General features: G+C 41.8%; 3 protein-coding genes across 3 annotated transcripts in view; 1 reads left to right on the top strand and 2 right to left on the bottom strand.

Annotated features, from left to right (window-relative positions):
• Nucleotides 1-19,276, top strand: part of LOC109413884 (large ribosomal subunit protein eL13) — a 258,035-nt gene that overhangs the window by 28,573 nt on the left and 210,186 nt on the right. The gene's annotated exons all lie outside the window — the stretch shown is intronic.
• Nucleotides 1-19,276, bottom strand: part of LOC109413880 (CLIP domain-containing serine protease B4) — a 105,151-nt gene that overhangs the window by 26,209 nt on the left and 59,666 nt on the right. The window lies entirely within an intron of this gene.
• On the bottom strand, nucleotides 14,865-19,164 carry LOC134290261 (uncharacterized). Its single transcript, XM_062857361.1, has 3 exons — nucleotides 17,701-19,164; nucleotides 16,486-17,612; nucleotides 14,865-14,910 (listed from the first exon to the last, which is right to left on the bottom strand). The coding sequence occupies exons 1-3, from the start codon at nucleotides 19,162-19,164 to the stop codon at nucleotides 14,865-14,867; spliced, it is 2,637 nt and encodes an 878-aa protein (XP_062713345.1).

The raw sequence follows: 19,276 nt of genomic DNA, 5'->3' as shown, positions 1-19,276 counted from the left end.
TTGGCAATATTTGAATTGCCATTGATGTTATGCGCAAAAGTTGTTTTAAAGTGATCAATTTGACCCCGGATTACGGTACTGGGACACCGTCAATACTTGTAAGGATATGTTGGTGAATATGAGGAAGAGAACATCCCCTGATGCCCAACATGTCAACGCGACTTTGTAGGATGGATGAAAATGAAAAAGATTGACGTGTGCGCTTTCACACGAGTGCACCACAAGGAAAAGTCTCTGTGGAATTTCCGCTCGGATGGTTCGAGGTAAGCCGTTCACGTGCTTCCAGGTGAGTGATGTCACCACCAACCAACCATCAGTCCGGCATTGTCGGATGCGGTTTTCAATTATGAATTCTGCAAACGGCTGGGTTGTGCTTGTGCGATTCGCGTGATTTTTCTGCAGAAATTGGATCTCGTGTCGACGAACTTGAATCCGTGCTTCAACTTCGAGGAAACGATTAATCCAATTTCGTTCGTTCACACGTTAGTAAATCGAATCTACATAAATCATCCACCTCATCGTCCGGCATTGGCAGTAAGTTTCTATTCCGTTTTGCCGCCACCACCGGGTGATCGCCGACTCGTGGAAATTGGCGGCTTTCGGGTAAAAGTAAACCAATCTTCACTGCGCTGTCTATGCTTCCACTAGCTGTCTACAGGTAGAGTGCTGACCGACCAGCACCCAGTGCAGCAAAAAAAAAGCGTGTTTTCACCCATGTTTCTGCACTCATTATCACGTTGATTGCCCACCGTCGTCGCCGCCAGTCACAAACAAGCCGTTTATCGACTTCGTCATCGTCATGTTTCCCGTGGGGTTGGCATGTTATTAGCTGGCTGCACTTGCACTCACTTGGGATACGCTTTTTTGATTCCGCAGCCCGCAGCATTCGGTGGAAAAGTGATGCGAAAGTTGGGTACCGTAATCCGGGGTAACATTGATCAGAATTTTTGTTCTTTCTTGAATAATTCTCTTGTTAAAGCAAACGTTACATGTTTTATATTTTTAAAACATGTACTGACCCTCAAAGTATATGTTAAGCTACTCGAAAAAGTATAGTAAAACTTTGAAACATGTTTAAATTGACTTTTTAATCTAATTTTTGATTTTGTTGATTTGGGGTAACATTGATCATGTCAGTGATCAATGTTTGATTGTGTTGAAAATACCCTTACTTACTAATTTCGGGGACGCTGATTTCGAATATGTTGTCCAAATTCTTACAAGTCTTGTACTTTTTAAGTTATTTAAAGATTAAAATCCTCTAAATTGCGAATAACGCCTAAAGGTAGGCAATGGCTTAAGAAATTTAATGCCTTCTTTTAAAAAATCGTATATTTTATTGAAAAAGAACACTTTCATAGAAGTTTCATTTATTTAATTCAACTCTAGGATATCATATTGAAATAATACAGTGATTTCGAACCTCATATTGTATCTAGTATTCATGCCAAGCATGAATGTTTGACAATGTATCTCATGGCGTTATGAAAAACAGTTTTGGAAAAATAGATTTATTTCAATATTTATGTAATTCAATTTTTATGAATTACATGTCATTTAATAGCTAAATAATAGCAGATTACGATATACGATTCGATAGCAGAAACTGATTCAATGTAAAATGCTTGTTTGAGCATTTCGTGAGGTCGGTCAAGCCGATCAATGTTACCCCGCTGATCAATGATACCCCGTATTACGGTACTTTTTGATTGCAGTTTGCTGGTGAGCCATCTGTTTACCAGGCACAAGAGCTAGACAATCGTCAGCCGTGAAGATTCCTGTACACGCTAACGCCGTTGTTAATAGAAAAATATTTAGTGAATATTTAGTGATCGTCAAGATACAGTCATTTCTTAGGTGCCGGCCAGAGTGGACGCGTCACGCGGCGCGGCGCGGTGCGATGCGGCATTTGACAGGTCGCGCGTCGACGCGCGGCAGAACTCCGTTCATTAGAATACAGGTAAAACAATCACAACATGCCAGAGTGCGCGCGGAACTATGCGAAGCGGAAAGCGTTTAGCCGCGCGACGCACGACAAAACATTTTGATGCGGAAGTCACGCGGTTCGCGCGGAGAATTTTGTATTTTTGTGTGGGTTTCGTCCGTTTTTACCAAATCATGGCGCTAATTTTACGAAAATGTTTTTCAAATGCTTTCAAATGTGAATGTAAAAAATATTAACATGAATAATACCACATGTTTATTATCCGGTGACGTCTCGTAACCTCACTTTTCACCTATATTGCGAATCAAAATCAGTAATTCTTTCAAATTTATGACTTAAGACTTAACGGAAATAATCAAAATCTCTTTTACGTCATTATACACCCTGCTCTACTTGCTTTCACATTACCCCTACCTATGTTTCATGCACAAAAAGGGTTGGCATCCTCTCGTTTATTTTACTATCTCGAAGTATTCTACTAGGACTGTAAGCTTAAAAAAAAGTTTCAAAATAAAAATATATTAGTTTTGAGAACAAACTTGTTGCATTGCCTTGCTGATTAAAAATAAACTAAGGGGTGCCATTTTTTTACGTATACAACCCTGTGGCAGCTCTGACTACAAGCTCACTTGTTCATGCAATTTCAAAATTTGTACCTGTAGGACGGGTAGATTTGAGGTTAGGGAACCACCATTGTCCCAAATGTATGCCTCTTCTGAATCATCCGAAATAAATAAATAGCAGTTGAAGGTGCATTTTGATAAATGGTTCATTTTTAATTTTAGGTTGAGCACAATAATCACATATCTCTTGGACATTTTTCATCAGATAACTCTTAAAAACTGTTGAAATGTTATGGCTTTTAAACCGATAGAGAGGAGACAGCTCGCTTTGATTGTGTGCTACTTGTTGTCAAGACGAACCTATCACAAACTGTCTCTGCAACCCGAGTTGGGAATTATACATTGATGGTGTGAAGTGATCCAATACATATCCAAAAAATCTTATCAAGACTTCTCACCGTTTGTTGTAATTCGAAAGATAAAATAATTATGGTCAGTTTAATATAATAACTAATTAATAAAATAGTTATGGTCAGTATTCATGTGCAAAGGTGAGGGAAATTATGAAAACTTTTCAGTTTGCTTTACGAACAGACGCGTTGCACCGCGTTCACTGTGGCTATCAAGCCGCGTTGGAAGCCGCGTCAAAAACGCACCGCACCGCGTCGCGTCGCGTGACGCGTCCACTCTGGCCGCAGCCTTACACTTCTCAATGAATTTTAACTATTTTTATGAGAAATTGAATAATAGATATGTACCAGAATTTGGGAACCCAAATTTTGGATGCATCCTTATGCTGACTCGATAATTGGACCCTAAAATGAAAAATATTTTGCCGATTTTGTTGAATAACACAAAAAAGCATAATATTCGCAATGTTCTCGTAAAACACTATTTATCTAAAACTTATGTTTGAATTTTCATATCTCCGAAAGCAGTGAATCGAATTAAATGAAATTTTGGGCGTTCCATATCAATGTATTGATACTTGATACGACGTAGTAAAATCAAATATTTTCTCACGACGAATAAAATAATACCAATTTGACGGTTTCACTCATGTAGAAGAAAACCAGTTAAATTAAAAATTCCCCACAAAAAACAAACGTTCAAAATTTCATGAGATTCGGTTCACTGGTTTCCGATATATGACAGTTCAAAAATGTGTTGGCTAAAAAATAGTGTTTTACAAGAACGATTCTTATTTCGCGAAAGATAAACCAATCAAGCTCAAATTTGTACCAATGGTGCACATATAACACTAGTTTACAAAATAAAACGAAAGTCGTGAACTTCTGCCAACGACCAAATTTTTGAAGCACAATTTTGCGCTGATTTCGAAAGCGACCTACAAAAAATTTTAAGTAGAACAGTTTTTGAGTTTTAGCTCAATATCGAGTTTTACAACTTTTCAAAATATGTAATTTACTAAAATTCAAATATATTGCGTTTTGTTCAACCAATTTTAAATCTTTTTACATAAATTAAAAGCTGAATACAATACCATTCGATCATCTGAATACAGGTTTTGCGTCAGATTGATGAATTTCAAGATATTGGCGAGTTTTAGGGACGATCTCCTTAAATTTTAGCAAAATTCCCAAATTTTTTTGAAGAAATGTATTTTTTTCAATAAGAAAAACCCTATTTAAAAATTCTTTTTCGATGTTTATTTGACATATCATGTGTAGGCGAGTTACAGTAAAAATGTCAGCTCAATCGGAGCATTGATTACGGAGAATGAGATGTTTGAAGTGAGCGACTTTGCTTAAAAATAGAACAAAAATCGATTTCAAATCATCACCCTTGTATGGAAAGTCGAAATAATTTCCGCTCTACTGTGATTTTTTTCTTTTGCGTTTTTGAACTCAGGGCATGATTCTACACCAAAAATGATCATCAGCTTACCGAGTTCAAAAATGCTGTAAACTAGTGTAATAGGTTGAAAAACAGTCAAAATTTGAGAATTTTTGATGCACTCTATGAAAAAATTACAGCTTGCTGAACTTTTTTGTGGGAGAACAAAAATTCACCTATCCCAAACATTTTGGCCTCTCGTTGTAAACGGTAAACAAAATTTAACTAAAATTGAGTACTCAACCAAGAGTGTTGTAAAAATGGTTTCTTAATTGTTATTTTAAGGGCTTTACCTAATAGAAATATTTAAAAAATGAGTGTATATGTCGTACATCAACCAATTCTTGATCAATTCATGCTGAGATTGAGATAGGCTTTAGGAACGGATAGACCTGTTGTTGAACGGATCACACTCACGGTGTGTCTTAAACCGTTATTAACAAAATAAAATACCCATCTTAGCGGTACCCACTTGTAACGAAAAAAGAACTAATTTGGTCCGGTCTCGGTGTAAGATTACGTAACTATTTATTCGCTCTCTTCGATATCTAGAATGATATAGGGGTTAATGCGTACGGTTTGATAGTTTATTCGTAACTAACTGGTCTGGCTCTTGTATAGGCTTATATGAGATGCTCATGATCTACGAAACACGATCTGAAATTCTACCTGCGCTCGTTAGCGCGAGCGTTCGGTACGAAGATAAGGATACCGTCGTTGGGGGTGAGAATGGGTCAAAAAAGGATACTCAAAAATGGTTTGTTAAATAACAAATGCAATTGAAGTTGGAATAACTTTTTATTTGGTATGTATACTCTCCTATGTGGTAATGATAGTTTAGCAAGAACGTATCACGTTAAATGAATTGCTTACTAAACTACAAATGATTGAAAATTGACCCAATCTCACCCCTTAGAGGGGGTGAGAATGGGTCAAAGTATTCGAAATCGCCTATCTAAGAATATAAGTTAATTTTATTGATCATATGTAGTAAACCTACTTAAAACACAATGTTATTATGACGAATAAAAATTTAGATAATTTTAAAAGATGATTAATCCACCTAAAAGGGCTAATACAACCGAAAAAATGGTTGAAATTCGATAAAATAACGTTTGTATTCTGTATCACCATTTTTAACCATCATAATCATCCTCATTTAGAGTTTCAACCTCCATGAGAGGAGGGAGGATTACAATGAGGGAGGGGCGCATTGAAAGATTGATGGTAAAAAAAACATGATAAGAAATGTGTAACCAAACCCTCCGTTATAAACTCTTATGTACATGATCATCGGCCTCTATATTGCTAAAGTAAATTACTCCATCTCAAGATAGAGGGTTGTTAGATTTATTCCAACGGGTTAGGGAGAATTTCCAAAATTATTATTCTCTACCGGAATAGAAATAAAACGTAGGATCCGGTTGTTGTGTCGACAGCGTGAGAATATAATTTTCCTGGTAAAGAACATTGAAATTTACTTAAAACTATTTAATGAATTCGAAGGGTACAAATCTTGTATTATATGCTTCGCAAGAGCGGTTAGACGAACCCCTGTCTAGCATACGTTAAAGTTCTGACTCATGACTTTGCATAATGTGGGATGGATACTACTTACATTTAGTTCCCTTTGCGTTTTCACGTCGGTTTCGAGCTTTCAGGTGTTTTGTAGTTGGTCCTAAATAACATTATACATAATGATTGATGCGGTTTCGAGGAATTCTTATAATCTATAGTATCTATAGTATCTCATCAACTTCGCACGCTAGGTGAACCTGAACTACGTATTACCATTGTTAAAAATCTTATACATACTCCAAGCCACAAATAACCCTTCAACTCGGTAAGGTATAGATTCTATACCTTACCGAGTTGAAGGGTTATTTGTGGCTTGGAGTATGTATAAGATTTTTAACAATGGTAATACGTAGTTCAGGTTCACCTAGCGTGCGAAGTTGATGAGCACAAATTAGTATGGATGTTTACACTTTAGATGAAAATATTCTTACCACTTCAGTATGTGTAACTTAATATTAGATTAATTATCAATTCACTAGGATTAGGTGTAACCAAATAAACTATTTAACTTTGTGTAGATAGGACTCGGAATAGCAATCATACCACGCAGAAGTTAGCTATCTAAATCGCTATTTTTGTCTCTTCGCTGTCCTACTCACCCGGTGACAGGTTGAATACCTGTCACTATCGTTAATACAGTTGAATCGTACGCATGTGTGCGGATGCGGTAGAGACTAAGAATATAGATGCGCGCGTTGGTCTAATGGGGTAGGCCAACAAGGGTCGTTCAAATATTATGTTACACAACAAAAATGAGTGGAGAAGAAGAACGCTATTAAGTCTTTTTTGTAAGCTTACGATTTTGTAATTAGCTGATGATTAGAGGGGCTGTTCAAACGCATGGGTGTATTGTTATAAATGATTTTAGGCACTAAACGTATTAACACACTCGTTTGACATTTCTCGACATATTTTCGAGAGAAAGCGTGCTTTTATGAAGATACGGTAAACATGGCACCACTCTAACGTCAAATGAGGACTGGATAACAAGTTGAATTTTTAGTTAAGGATATGTGCACTCGACAACTTGCTTGGCCCAATCTCACCCCCATTCTTAATATTTAGACATGGGGTCGAAAACATTGAATTTTTAAATAAAAAGAGCAATGACAGCCTGCTTTTTTCATTGCATCAACCAGGTAATATCTACAGCTAACCACTTATAAGAAAATTTATGGTTAGGTACTTGTGTTAAACATTAAAAAGGAGAATTTTTTTCAGAGTGATTTACTAGTAGTTTCATCATATAAGTTTAGTCACAAATTTAACAAAAAACGATTATTGCTAAACATTTTATTCTGCATCATGACGTGTAAAAACATCTCCTCTTTGAAATAATATAAAGTTTTAAGCATAAATTAGCGATAGTTGATGAGCTATTTCAAATTTTATGTTTCTCCGTTTTGACCCAATCTCACCCCCCAGACCCATTGTCACCCCCATCGACGGTAGTTTACAATATTGTGTATGATCGAGTGAGATCACTATCTATCTAATCTAGTACTTCGTTAGGGTGGTACAATTCATTTGGCAATCAGTTCAATTTTCACCAAAGCCGACCACCGTTGAAAAGTTCACTTTTCAAACATACCCTATTCTACACTCTACTTGGTGGACCGGTCGACAACTATACAATACTAGCTGACCCGGCAAACCTTGTATTGCCCATTTTAATTTTTGCTCATGCACTACGTCTTAGTTTTTTGTTAATTTTCTGAACTTATTCTACATATGAACGGTGGCTATGAGCTTATTGGCTGATTTTTTTATGTTAAGGCCCACTCTTTCATATCAGTGCAAAAGAACAGTCTATTTTAAAAGAAGGAAAAATCTCAGAATATGAATGTCGTTTGGTGGTTTGATTGCTAATCAATTCTTAACCAATGTGACTTAAAGGGACAAATCGTATATGACCATAACAGTTCAACTGCCATAAACTTACTCAACAGTGCCACTCGAAAGAAAAACCTTCGATAAACAGAAGGAAACATTTAGATATGCTGTAAATTGTAGCAGTTGGTCCGTAAAGAAAACGGGACTTGAAAGAACAGCCTATTACTAAAAGAAGGAAACACCTGTGATGGAGTGAGCATTATAAGCAGCAGGAAGTCTAATCTGTGTGACAAAGATGGCATGGTGATCATTATGCCTGTGGATTCAATGAACATTCGGCCTGATGTCCATTCGAGCTATTCTTCATTCGACTCTATGAACTTCGGCCTAATAACCGTCGGCCGTACACTTTTTCCTAGTCATGCAAACATTTATATTTCATTTGTATGAGAACCTCCTCCACCCTCTGGATGGACTCACAATATCACAGCCATTTCATGCCTTCAAAAATGTCCACATGCCAAATTTAGTTATTTTTGCGCATATAATGCAGACAATTTTGTTTCATTAGGTTGGTGAGGTGCTGCTCCCAGATAAAGCAGGGGTTTACCTTTACTCACTACCATAGAAACATTTCTGGTCTTCAAAAAACTTCCACATTTTGACTAAGAATAAGTTCTAACTTCTATCAGAGCATCCGTATTACCTGAAAACACACGGTTTGTGTTTAATTGTCTGAATTAATTTAATATTTTGTCTTTTTTTTCTTGAATGTCCATTCCTTCATAGTAGAGTATACGAAAGAATTACCTATTTTTGAAAGATGGAAAAATCTCAGATGGAATAAGCAACATAAGTATCAAGAAGTACACCTGTGATACAATGCGGGAATGATGATCATTTTACCTGATGGCATTTTGTTTCAATGACCATTCTGCCTAATGTCCATTCGGGATATTGTTCATTCGGCTGCATGACGTTCGGCCTAATGGCATTGGCGTAAATAGGGGGTGGCCAGGGGGGGCCTGGCCCCCTCCAGAATAATCCATTTCGGAAAAAAATCACGCAATTCAGGCGAAAAGTATCTTTTCAGTATAAAAAATCTATATCGACATGGCCATGGCCCCCCCTAGAGCTATGACCTAGTTACGCCAATGCCTAATGGTATTTTGCTTTTGTTATTCCTGAACGAATTACTTGATTAATTTCTGCATTAATTCCTGTGGAAATTTTTGCAGGAGTTGGAGTCCAAGAATCAAATTCTGAAAAATGTCTGGATGAATCCCTGGAGGAATCCCTATGAAAATACCTGGAGGAATGCTCGGAGGTTTTCCCAAAAGAATTCCTTGAGGAATTCCAAGAGCGATCCCTAGAGGATTCCCTAGAGAAGCTCCTGAAGGAATGGGTGGAGGCATGCTTGTGCGAATTCCTGGAGGAATATCTAGAAAAATTCCTTGAGAAATCACTGGAGGAACTTCTGTAGGAATTTCTGGAGGATTTTCTTGCAGAATCGCTGGAAAACCTTCAGGTAGAATCCCTGGAGGAATCCTTTAATGAATTTCTGGAGAAATTCCTCGAGGATTCCCTAGTAGAATTTCTACAGTAATTTTATGACGTATCTCTAGACAAATATCTGGAAGAATCACTGGCGGAATTCCTCGAGGAATCCTTGAGAAATCTCCAGAGGAACTCCTTAAGAAATCCCTACAGAAATTCCATTAGGAACTTCCAGAGGAATTTCTGGAGAAATTCCTTGAACAATTCTTGGAGGAATATCTAGACGAATTATTGGAGGAATCATCGGAGGAATTCCTGGAGGAATCTTTGGAAGAATCTTTAGAGGAATTTCTGGTCAATACCTGGATCAATTCCTGAAGGAATTCCTGGTGGAAATGCTGGTGGGATTCCTGGAGGGATCCCTTGAACCAATTCCTTGAGAAATCTCTAAAGGAATACCTGGAGGAGAAATTTCTAGAAAAATTTTTCAAGGAAACCCTGTAAGAATTCCCAGAGGAATCCCTGGAAAAACTCCTGGAGAATTACTGAAGAAATTCTTGAAAGAATTTCAAAAAGAAATCCCCTGAAGATTTTGTGAATCAATTCTCGGGGTAATTCCTTGAGGTGTTCTTGGTGGCAATCCTGGAGGAAATGCTTTCATGAAATCCAGAATTCCTGAGGTAAATTCTGCAGGAATTTCTGAGTTAATATCTGCAGGAATTCCTGAGTAAATATCTGCAGGAATTCCTGGTGGAATTCTTAAAGGTATTCCTGGAGGAGTCCCTTGAGGAATCCCTACAAAAATCCCTGGAGGTATTTCTAAAATAATTCCTGGAGGAATTCCTAAAAGAATTCGTAGAGAATTTCATAGAGCAATTCCTAGAGGAACTCCTGAAGGAATGTCTGGAGGGCTTCTGAAGGAATTCCAGTAGACATACTTGAGAGAATTTCTTCGAAAACTCTACAAAATTCCTTGAGCTGTCTTCTAAGGAACTCCTGGAGGAATCTCTAGAGAATTCTCTAGAGGAATTTCTGGAAGATTTTCTTGAAGAATTACTGGAGAACTTTCAGGTAAAATCCCTAAAGAAATACTTGGACAAATCCCTGAAAGATTTCCTGGAGGAGTTCCTGGATGAGCCCCTGGTGGAATCTCTAGAGGAATTGCTTGATGTATATCTAGAGGAATATCTGGATTAATTTTTAGAGGAATCTCTAGCGGACTTTATAGAGGAATTCCTGGACGAATTCCTGTAGGTATTTATAGACGAATCCCTGAAGGAATTCACAGAGGAATCCTGGAACAACTCCTGGAATTTCTGAAAGAATCCCAAGAAATTAAGCACTTTTCTTGGGATTCTTTCAGTCATTTTTAAAATACTCCCGAAAGTTGTTCCTGAAAAAAATCACAGAAAGAATTCCCAGGTGAATTTCTGAAGAAACCCCATGAGGAATTCTTTAGGGAATCAAAGGAGAGTTTTCTTAGTGAATTCCTGGAAAAATTTCTTTAGAAATCGCTGGATAAAAAAATCTAAAGAAATCCATGTCTGCAATAATTTCTAGACGAATTATTGAAGGTACAATTGAATGGATTCCTTAAAGATTTTTTTAACAAAATGTTTAAGGAATTTCTGGATCTAAAGATATCTAAATCCCCTCTTTTGGACAAATCCCCAATGAAATGTCTGGTGTAATCCCTAGATGCATCCTTGAAGGAATCTCTGGGTGAATCCAGTCATTTTAATTCTTCAAAACTGCAATCCAGATTTGCATATTCACATATCGGGCGACTATACCGCTTAAGGACAAAGTATTTGGAGTACATTGCTCAAAATTTCTAAAGCACCGTTTTTTAGAACCGTTGAACGGATTTGGATTAAAATGCATCACGCTGTTGACAACCACTGAACAATTAGCGTGATGCATTTTAATTCAAATCCGTTCAACGGTTCTAAAAAACGTTGCTCTAGAAATTTTGAGCTATGTACCCCAAATACCTTGTCCTTAAAAGTCATTTTAAGTCAGGTACCCTGGGCCCCCTCCACAAAAAAATCATCCGGTTTTTTCGGGTAGTAGTATCCTCAGAAACCTGCCGGTTGGTGGCTGCCCTTTCAAGCCAGTTGCCCCAGCCCCCAGTCCTCCCGGGCATGTTTCCTCGGGACAAAGTCGGCACACCACGGGAGTCAGAAACCACGGCCTTTTCTCGGTGGCTATCGACGCCAACCTTGCCAGCCATCATCGTTGTCGGCTCGCCGTTGTCTCCCCGCCGTAGTTCAAGACCCACGCTGCCCGCTGCCAAGCGCCCGGCCATTCCGGGCCTGGTTCTTCGGGACGAAGCCGTCGTCACACCACTTGCGTGAGTAACCCCCGGCCTTTCCGCTGTGGCTATCGGGGCCCACCTGACCAGCCACCGCCGTGTTTGTTCCAACATTTGTATTGGCAATTCAAATTTGTCAATTGTCACTGGACTGCGGTCACTGGAGCACCGCACTCTAGATTGGTTAAGTCTGCGACCGTGTTGAAATTCTCTTTCAGCTCATTTCCGGTTCATTTCTTTGGGAGCCCCCCGTTCCCGAGACCGGAGAGGTCCCGCACCAAGCTAAGAACCATCCCCGGTCCCAACAGTACCCACATACAAAATTTCACACCGATCGGTTCAGTAGTTTCCGAATGCATAGCGGTCAGACAGACAGACAGACAGACAGACAGACAGACAGACAGACAGACAGACAGACAGAAATTCATTTTTATATATATAGATATATATAGATAAACAAAACTTCGTAACACGTGCTTCTTCGGATGTTGATTACTGTTCGGCTCCGACCCTTGCATCCTGGGTGCATCGCCGGAGTGGTTGACCTTCTCGGGTTGTTGACATGGGGGGACATCGACCTCTTCGGGCTTGGCAGACTGCAGGCTTTTCATGATCAGCGGGTGGCCGATCCTTCACACTTGGCGGAATGCCAATTCTTCTCGGTCGGCGAATTGCCGACTACTAGCTTCGGTTGGCTGGACACGGAATAGCATCACACTGGCGCAGGCTCTTGACGGTTTGACGATGACACCGACCTCGGGCGTGCCGATTGGAGTTTTGGCGTACCTCGGGAACAGGAGTGATGTAGTATGCAATAGATTGACGGTGTAAAACCGGAACAACTCACCTTCGGAACTAAGTATGTGGAGCCTGAAGAAAATCCGTTTGCTGGAAGCGTTCGAAGGGAGGGTTCACACGGTTGTCGGTTTGGCGAGGTTCGAGACCAGTGTTGGAGGCCAGTTGTCGTCAGATCACCAGAGCGCCAGGGGCCAGTCTCGGATATCGTCGATGTCGTAGTTGTTCGGGAACGAAAGGGAAGCATTAGTTTTGTACTAAGGGTTAGTGGTTGGACAAAACATGAGCGGGCATGCTGTTACATCTCGGAAAGAAGTTCGTTGTCACCAGCGGTTGCTGGTGGTTGTACAGGAAGGACGCAAACCTTGGAGATTGCGCGCCGGTATTCGCCATCCTTGGTTCGGACAGAGACCACCCGAACGTTCCCATAGTCGCCGTGGAAGATCTGGGTAACACGGCCGTAGAGCCACCTAAGCGGCGGGAGATTTTCGTCCTTCAGCAGTACCATCGTGCCGATACGGATGTTATCCCGCAAACGAGTCCATTTCGTGCGGGGATGGAGGCCAGAGAGGTACTCGGTACTCCAACGCTTCCAGATGCGACGAACGAATTCTTGTGATTGCTGGCACCGATCCAAACGATTCGAGGGAACTTCTTCGTACGACGGTTCCGGAATGGAAACCAACGGACGGTGGATCAGAAAGTGGCCCGGAGTGAGAATTTCTAGGTCCTCCGGTTCGGACGTCAGCTGGGTAAGCGGACGGGAGTTTAAGCAGCTTTCGATTTGATTCTTGAAGGACTTAACCGCGGCCTCCCAGAGGCCGCCGAAATTGGGAGAACGTGGAGGGATAAATTTGAAAAATATCCCCTCTTCACCACAGTGAGTGGTGACAGCGTGCTTGTGTTGTTGTGAGCAGAATTGTTCTTTGAGATCCGCAAGTGTTCGTGAGGTGCCAAGAAAATTCTTGGCGTTGTCGCATTCAATAACGGCTGGCCTGCCACGGCGAGCTACAAAGCGCTTCAAGGCAGCGATAAATGCAGCAGTAGACAGATCTGCGACAAGTTCGACGTGGATCGCTTTCGTTGCCAGGCACACAAAAATTGCAACGTAGCATTTAATCGGAGCTGACTTCCTCAGGGGATAGCGATAGAAGAGAGGACCTCACAAATCGACACCGGTAGTCAAGAACGGGAACGTTGGAGTCACGCGCTCGGCCGGAAGGTCTCCCATAATCTGCTAGGATACAGTTGGTTTACAACGAAAGCACTTCAAGCAGCTGTGTACAACTTTCCGCGCCAGGTTGCGTACTCGTAGGGGCCAGAACCTTTCCCGCACACTTGCGATCAGCAGCTGGGGTCCGGCGTGCAACAACCGCTGATGGTAGGAATCCATGATCAGCTCTATTAGCGGATGATGAGAATCATCGGGTGCTTGCGATCTTCGGAAACAGGCGCGTTTCGAAGCCGGCCACCGATGCGCAGGACGCCATTGGTGACGACAGGACAGAGGTTTTTCAATTTCGAGGTTGGCTTGACTTGACCGCCAGCGCTGAGGGCTCGGAGATCTTCGTGGAACGACTCAGCTTGTGCCAAACGAACGAGAGTGTTGGTTGCTTCAAGGAGTTCTGGTGCTTGGATGAATCCGGTGATTCGACGTTGCCGATTGGCAGGCGCGCTGTTGTGGATGAATCTTCGAAGGAGTGCCACTAGGCGAACTAGTGCCGGGAACGACGACCGTAGAGAGAAGATTGTATTGCAAGGCTGAATGTGCACTGGAAGGGCGATCGATCGTTCTTCTAGATCTCCAGCGACGAAATCATCGTCGGACGTACGAATGTGTGACGGCAAAACCTGGACATTTGTTGGTGCCAGGCGGGACCGTGCCACTAGAGGTCGGTTTCCTTGAGTTGAGCGGGCAGCATTCCTCGGGAGATTATGTCGGCGGGGTTTTCCATCCCAGCCACGTGCCCCCAAACTCCAGCTCTGGTTAGATGCTGGATCTCGGAGACTCTGTTGGCTACAAACGTTTTCCAGCGGGACGGAGTTCCGGCCAGCCAGTGCAGCACGATTGTTGAATCGACCCAGTAGAATCATTTTAAATCCATCTTCAGGCTTTGCTCGACGGCTGATCGACGGCTGTGTATCATCATCATTTTCCAACAAGTCCGGAGTTCCGCAAGGAAGCAATCTTGGACCGTTGCTCTTCATTATTTTCTTCAATGATGCTGCTTTGGTTTTGGACGAAGGATTGAAGCTGATCTATGCGGATGACCTGAAGCTGTATATTGTGGTGCGTTGTATAAATGATTGCAGACATCTTCAGAACTCGCTGACACTTTTCGCAGATTGGTGCCGTAGAAATAAGCTGACTATAAGCGTGGAAAAATGTCAGGTGATTACTTTCCACCGCACAGTACAGCCGATTGATTTTCGATATCATATTGAAGGAGATCCCCTGAACAGAGTGACTAGTGTGACAGACCTAGATGTTCGTTTGGATACTAAAATGACTTTCGATCTTCATCGCTCTGAAATAGGGTAGGTAATCAAAATTTGAACCAAATTGCGGCTTTCTGAAGCAGTGCAAATTTTAAGTGATTTTTTCTCCCACATGGAAATAATTTACTACGGCAAAATCGTATGTACATGAAAGTCACGGGTATAAGCTTTTTGTTAAATGGTAAAAAGTTTGTATTTGCACCGAATTTCATTGAAATATTTGATTTTTCATCAACAATGATTTTAATCTTAATTTGAACCAATTTTAATCTTAATTTGAACTACTGGCGGCAGCAGCTCGAGCAACTCACAAAACAGCCAATTCCATGCTAAACAATGAAAAATCACATGAATTTGATAATTCTCATACCTATTTTTCATTAGGCAGTGGAATCTCAACTCAGAATGTTCGAAATTCTTTAGGAATTTGGAAACTAAATTTGGATTTTTTCATCCCCCAAGAGTAAACAAAGCAACCACTAGCGCAATCTACAGGCCAACACTAGAAGCTCACCCCCGTTTACTAGTTCAAATTTAGATTACAAATGGTTCAACTTAAGATAACATTCTCCAAGTAAGAATCACTTAAATTTGATAATTTTATGACAAATAATGCGGAATATTATTCAGTTGATCGATTCTACGATAAATAAGCTTTCATTTGACGTGTTCACATATTGCGTGTGATACAATGCATGAGCTGTACGAGTGCACCGAAAATGTGCTTTCTCTTGGGGGAAATGGGTGAAATCACAGTGATTTTTCAATTGCCTGTTTTCGATGATAAAAACGCTTTTTTCAATGCTTTTAAAGCACATGTTATCAGGTTATATTACGGAAACCTGTTTAACATCTTTTTCGGGACAATATTTGCCTGAAAAGTACGTCGTTTTAATGAATTTTGAAATGGTTCAAATTAAGATTACAATTTGACTAGTTCAAAGCTTGATTTCTTACCCTAGTATCGAAGGCATCGCGTCAGTTAGGCTTCATTTCCAAAATAGCCAAGGATTTTTCTGACCCGCATTGTTGGAAATCTCTTTACTGTGCACTAGTACGTCCAATTTTGGAAAATGCCTCCGTCGTATGGCATCCGTACCAAGTCACGTGGAGCCTAAGAATTGAACGAATTCAGAGACGGTTCATCCGCTTAGCCTTGAGAAGTTTGCCTTGGAGAGATCCTGATAACTTGCCACCCTATCCAGACAGATGCCGGCTACTAGGGTTGGAGACCTTGGAGCGACGGCGAAAAGTACAGCAGTTGCTACTTGTAGCTAAGTAAACTACTTAATAGTGAAATCGATGCTCCAGCGTTGCTTTCTTCATTAAACTTCCGTGTTCCGACCATACATCTTCGAAATTCGACGTTACTGCAACCAACTTTCCACCGGACCGAGTATGGCTACAACGAGCCCTTCTCAGCGTGTATTCGTGCTTTTATAGATGTGGAGGAATTCTTCGTTTTTAATGAGCCGACAAAAAATTTCGCTAATCGAATAAAATCTGTGTTAAATGTCGTTTAAATGTATGTATGTAATATTAATTAATTTTATTCATTAAGACTAACATGTCAGATGAATTATTTAAAATACAAATACAAATACAAATTGTTGACTCCGCTAATCATATCATCCATATAAAAGTCGAGGACTGCCGCCGCGGCTGGATGCGACGACTGACCGTGTTTGGCTAATTCCTGAAGACATTTCGTGGCGATCGGTTCTCCGGGTTTGTCTTGCCATAGAATTTGTTGGAGAGGGCGATCGCTGGGTATCACCAGGATCTGGCGGTACATCTTTTCGATGTCAGAAGTAATGGCAAACCTTGGCAATCGAAAACGCATTGTAATGCAGACGAGGTCTTCCTGCACGACCGGACCGACCATCAATGCATCGTTTAAGGAGACTCCTGTGTCGGTGGCGCACGACGCATCGAAAACGACGCGAAGTTTGGTCGTTAGGCTATCCGGGCGGACAACGCAGTGATGTGGAAGAAAATAAAAGACAGACGTGCTCGGCGTATCCGGAAACACTTCCTCCATATGTCCCAGCTGAAGATATTCGTCGATGAATGCCGAGTCTGAGGCCTGCAGCGCGGGATTTGCTTCGAGACGGCGGCTCAGCGAAAGGAGCCGACGTTTGGCTATCTCGTAGGACTTTCCTAGACGATTCAAGACTTCCGGCTTCTTTGGCAATGCCACAACAAATCTACCATCCCCGTCTCTGGTGGTAGTTGCCGAGAAGTAAGCTTCACAGGTCGATTCCTTGATGGACATAGTGCTTGATGACTGACATGACTCGATTTCCCAGAACCTTGCTAGCGAATCTTCCACGGAAAGTGTGCTGCAGACATGTGCAGCGACTGCACGATTTGGAGGTTGGCTCAAACCCACTCTTCCGGAGACGACCGGCTTGCCTGGGCCGAGCTTCACAAAACCTTCCAGAAGTAGATCGTAATACACCTCCATTCCGATAATCATGTCCACGGAGGCTGGCTCATGGAACTTCGGATCAGCAAGTACGATATCGGACGGCCATTCCCAGTTGGAGACATCCACAGAGTTCGACGGAAGCTCGCGTGTTATCTCACCGAAAATGTAGAACTTCAAATCTGCACTGAAGTCAGTGCAGTGGGACAGAACGCTAAGCAGAACAGAATGGTTTGCTACAGTCGTGGAGCCTCCGATTCCACCGATGACATGATGATCCTTGATCATCCGTGCTTGCAACCGCTGGACCAATCGTTCGGAGATGACATTCAGCTGGATCTAGTAGAGCTCTGGCCCACAGTAGGTATCCGCTAGAATCGACGACCTTCACTAAAGCTGTCTGCAGCAGGATTGTTGACGGAATCTTGCGGACGTTGGCAACCAAGGAAGTGGAGCAGTGACTGAGCGACGGAGGAGCAACGGGAACTGAAGCGACCGGGGTGGATGGCGGAGGAGGCTGATTCGAAACAGTTGGTGGATTTCTAGCGTTCTGAGGTTGGGTTTGCGTTTGTTCGGAATTGGGTGGACTTTGGGTTTGTTTCGGAGCTTGTGATTGGTTTGGATAGCGATTGCTTGCTTGTTGGTGTAGCATTGTGTGGTGCTTCTGCCCACAAACACGACACGCACTGGAGGAACAGTTTTTGATTTGATGATCAGGTGAAAGGCAATTGATGCAAAGTGCCTTCTTCTTCACTAGCTCGTACCTGTCTGCTACCGATGAGTTGCGGAAAACATCGCACTTGAAGACCGAGTGTGCAGCCTGCTTGCAGAACGGGCACGGTTTGGACGGAGAGCTAACGACGGAATGTACTTGACTGATCTTTGGTTTCTGCATGCGAGGAGCCGCTGGAGGAGGATCGGAGGAACGAGGTTTGATCGGTGCGATTGATTGGAGAACCATAGCGTGATTTCTGAGGAATTGGAGAAGATCTTTGTATGCGGGAACATCCGTTGACTTATGGTGGTTCTCCCATTGACGCAGGGTGAACGAGTCTAACCGAGTACAGACCATGTGCGCTAATAGAACACTCCAGCCTTCAGTGTCTACTCCCATCTTCTGAACCATCTTTAAGTTACGTTCAAAGTCATCGATCAGTCGCACGAGGGAATCATAGCATTCTCGTTTGACTGGTTCGACTGAAAAGAGCGCATCAAGATACGTTTTAACAACGAGCTTCTTATTGTCGAAACGTTTTTGGAGCAAGTCCCAAGCAACCGAATAATTCGCAGCGGTTATTTCGATTGCTTCAACTATTCGCTTCGCTTCCTTCGTTAGGGAGCCTACAAGGTAGGACAGTTTGTCCACTTCGGACAAATTCGGGTTCGAATCGATAAGACTCTTGAATGAGTCTCGGAATGGTAACCAATCGGTAATGGTACCATCAAACGAAGGAAGTTTGACCTCAGGCAGCTTGATTCTCGATTGGAAAGGGTTAGGATTCATGTTCGCCGATCCAGAAGCGACGGCTTGCATGACCGGTGGGGGTGGAGGGTGTGCTCTACGCTCAGCTTCTGTCAAAAACCCAATCACTTTCACGTAGTTCTTTTCGAACTCATCACGCAACCGCCGATTTTCATCATCATGGTGTTCTTCGTCTTCCTCTTCTTCTATCAACTCCAGTTTCAAACGAATGGTCTGGAATTGATCGAAAGTTTCATTTAAGCGATTTCGCCAACCCTCAGTTAGGTACTTGTCCCTTTCCTCGTTATACAACTGCACAAATTTCAGCATATTCTGCATAGAATCTAAGCAGAACTGCTCCTGCCTGCGAAGTGATTTGGAAGCAGGTGCCATATCGCAGCCTTCTAATTGTGGCTTTACCACCAACAGCTAATATCACGAGAGATTTGCTTGCCACCACCTCGTGTTAGAAATGCGCAAATCCTCAAACCAAAGCTCAAATTCT

This window comes from Aedes albopictus, chromosome 3 (assembly GCF_035046485.1).
Source record: "Aedes albopictus strain Foshan chromosome 3, AalbF5, whole genome shotgun sequence".
Lineage (NCBI taxonomy): Eukaryota > Metazoa > Arthropoda > Insecta > Diptera > Culicidae > Aedes > Aedes albopictus.
Note: the sequence above shows the minus strand (reverse complement) of the source record. Positions and strands in the feature narration are given on the sequence as shown.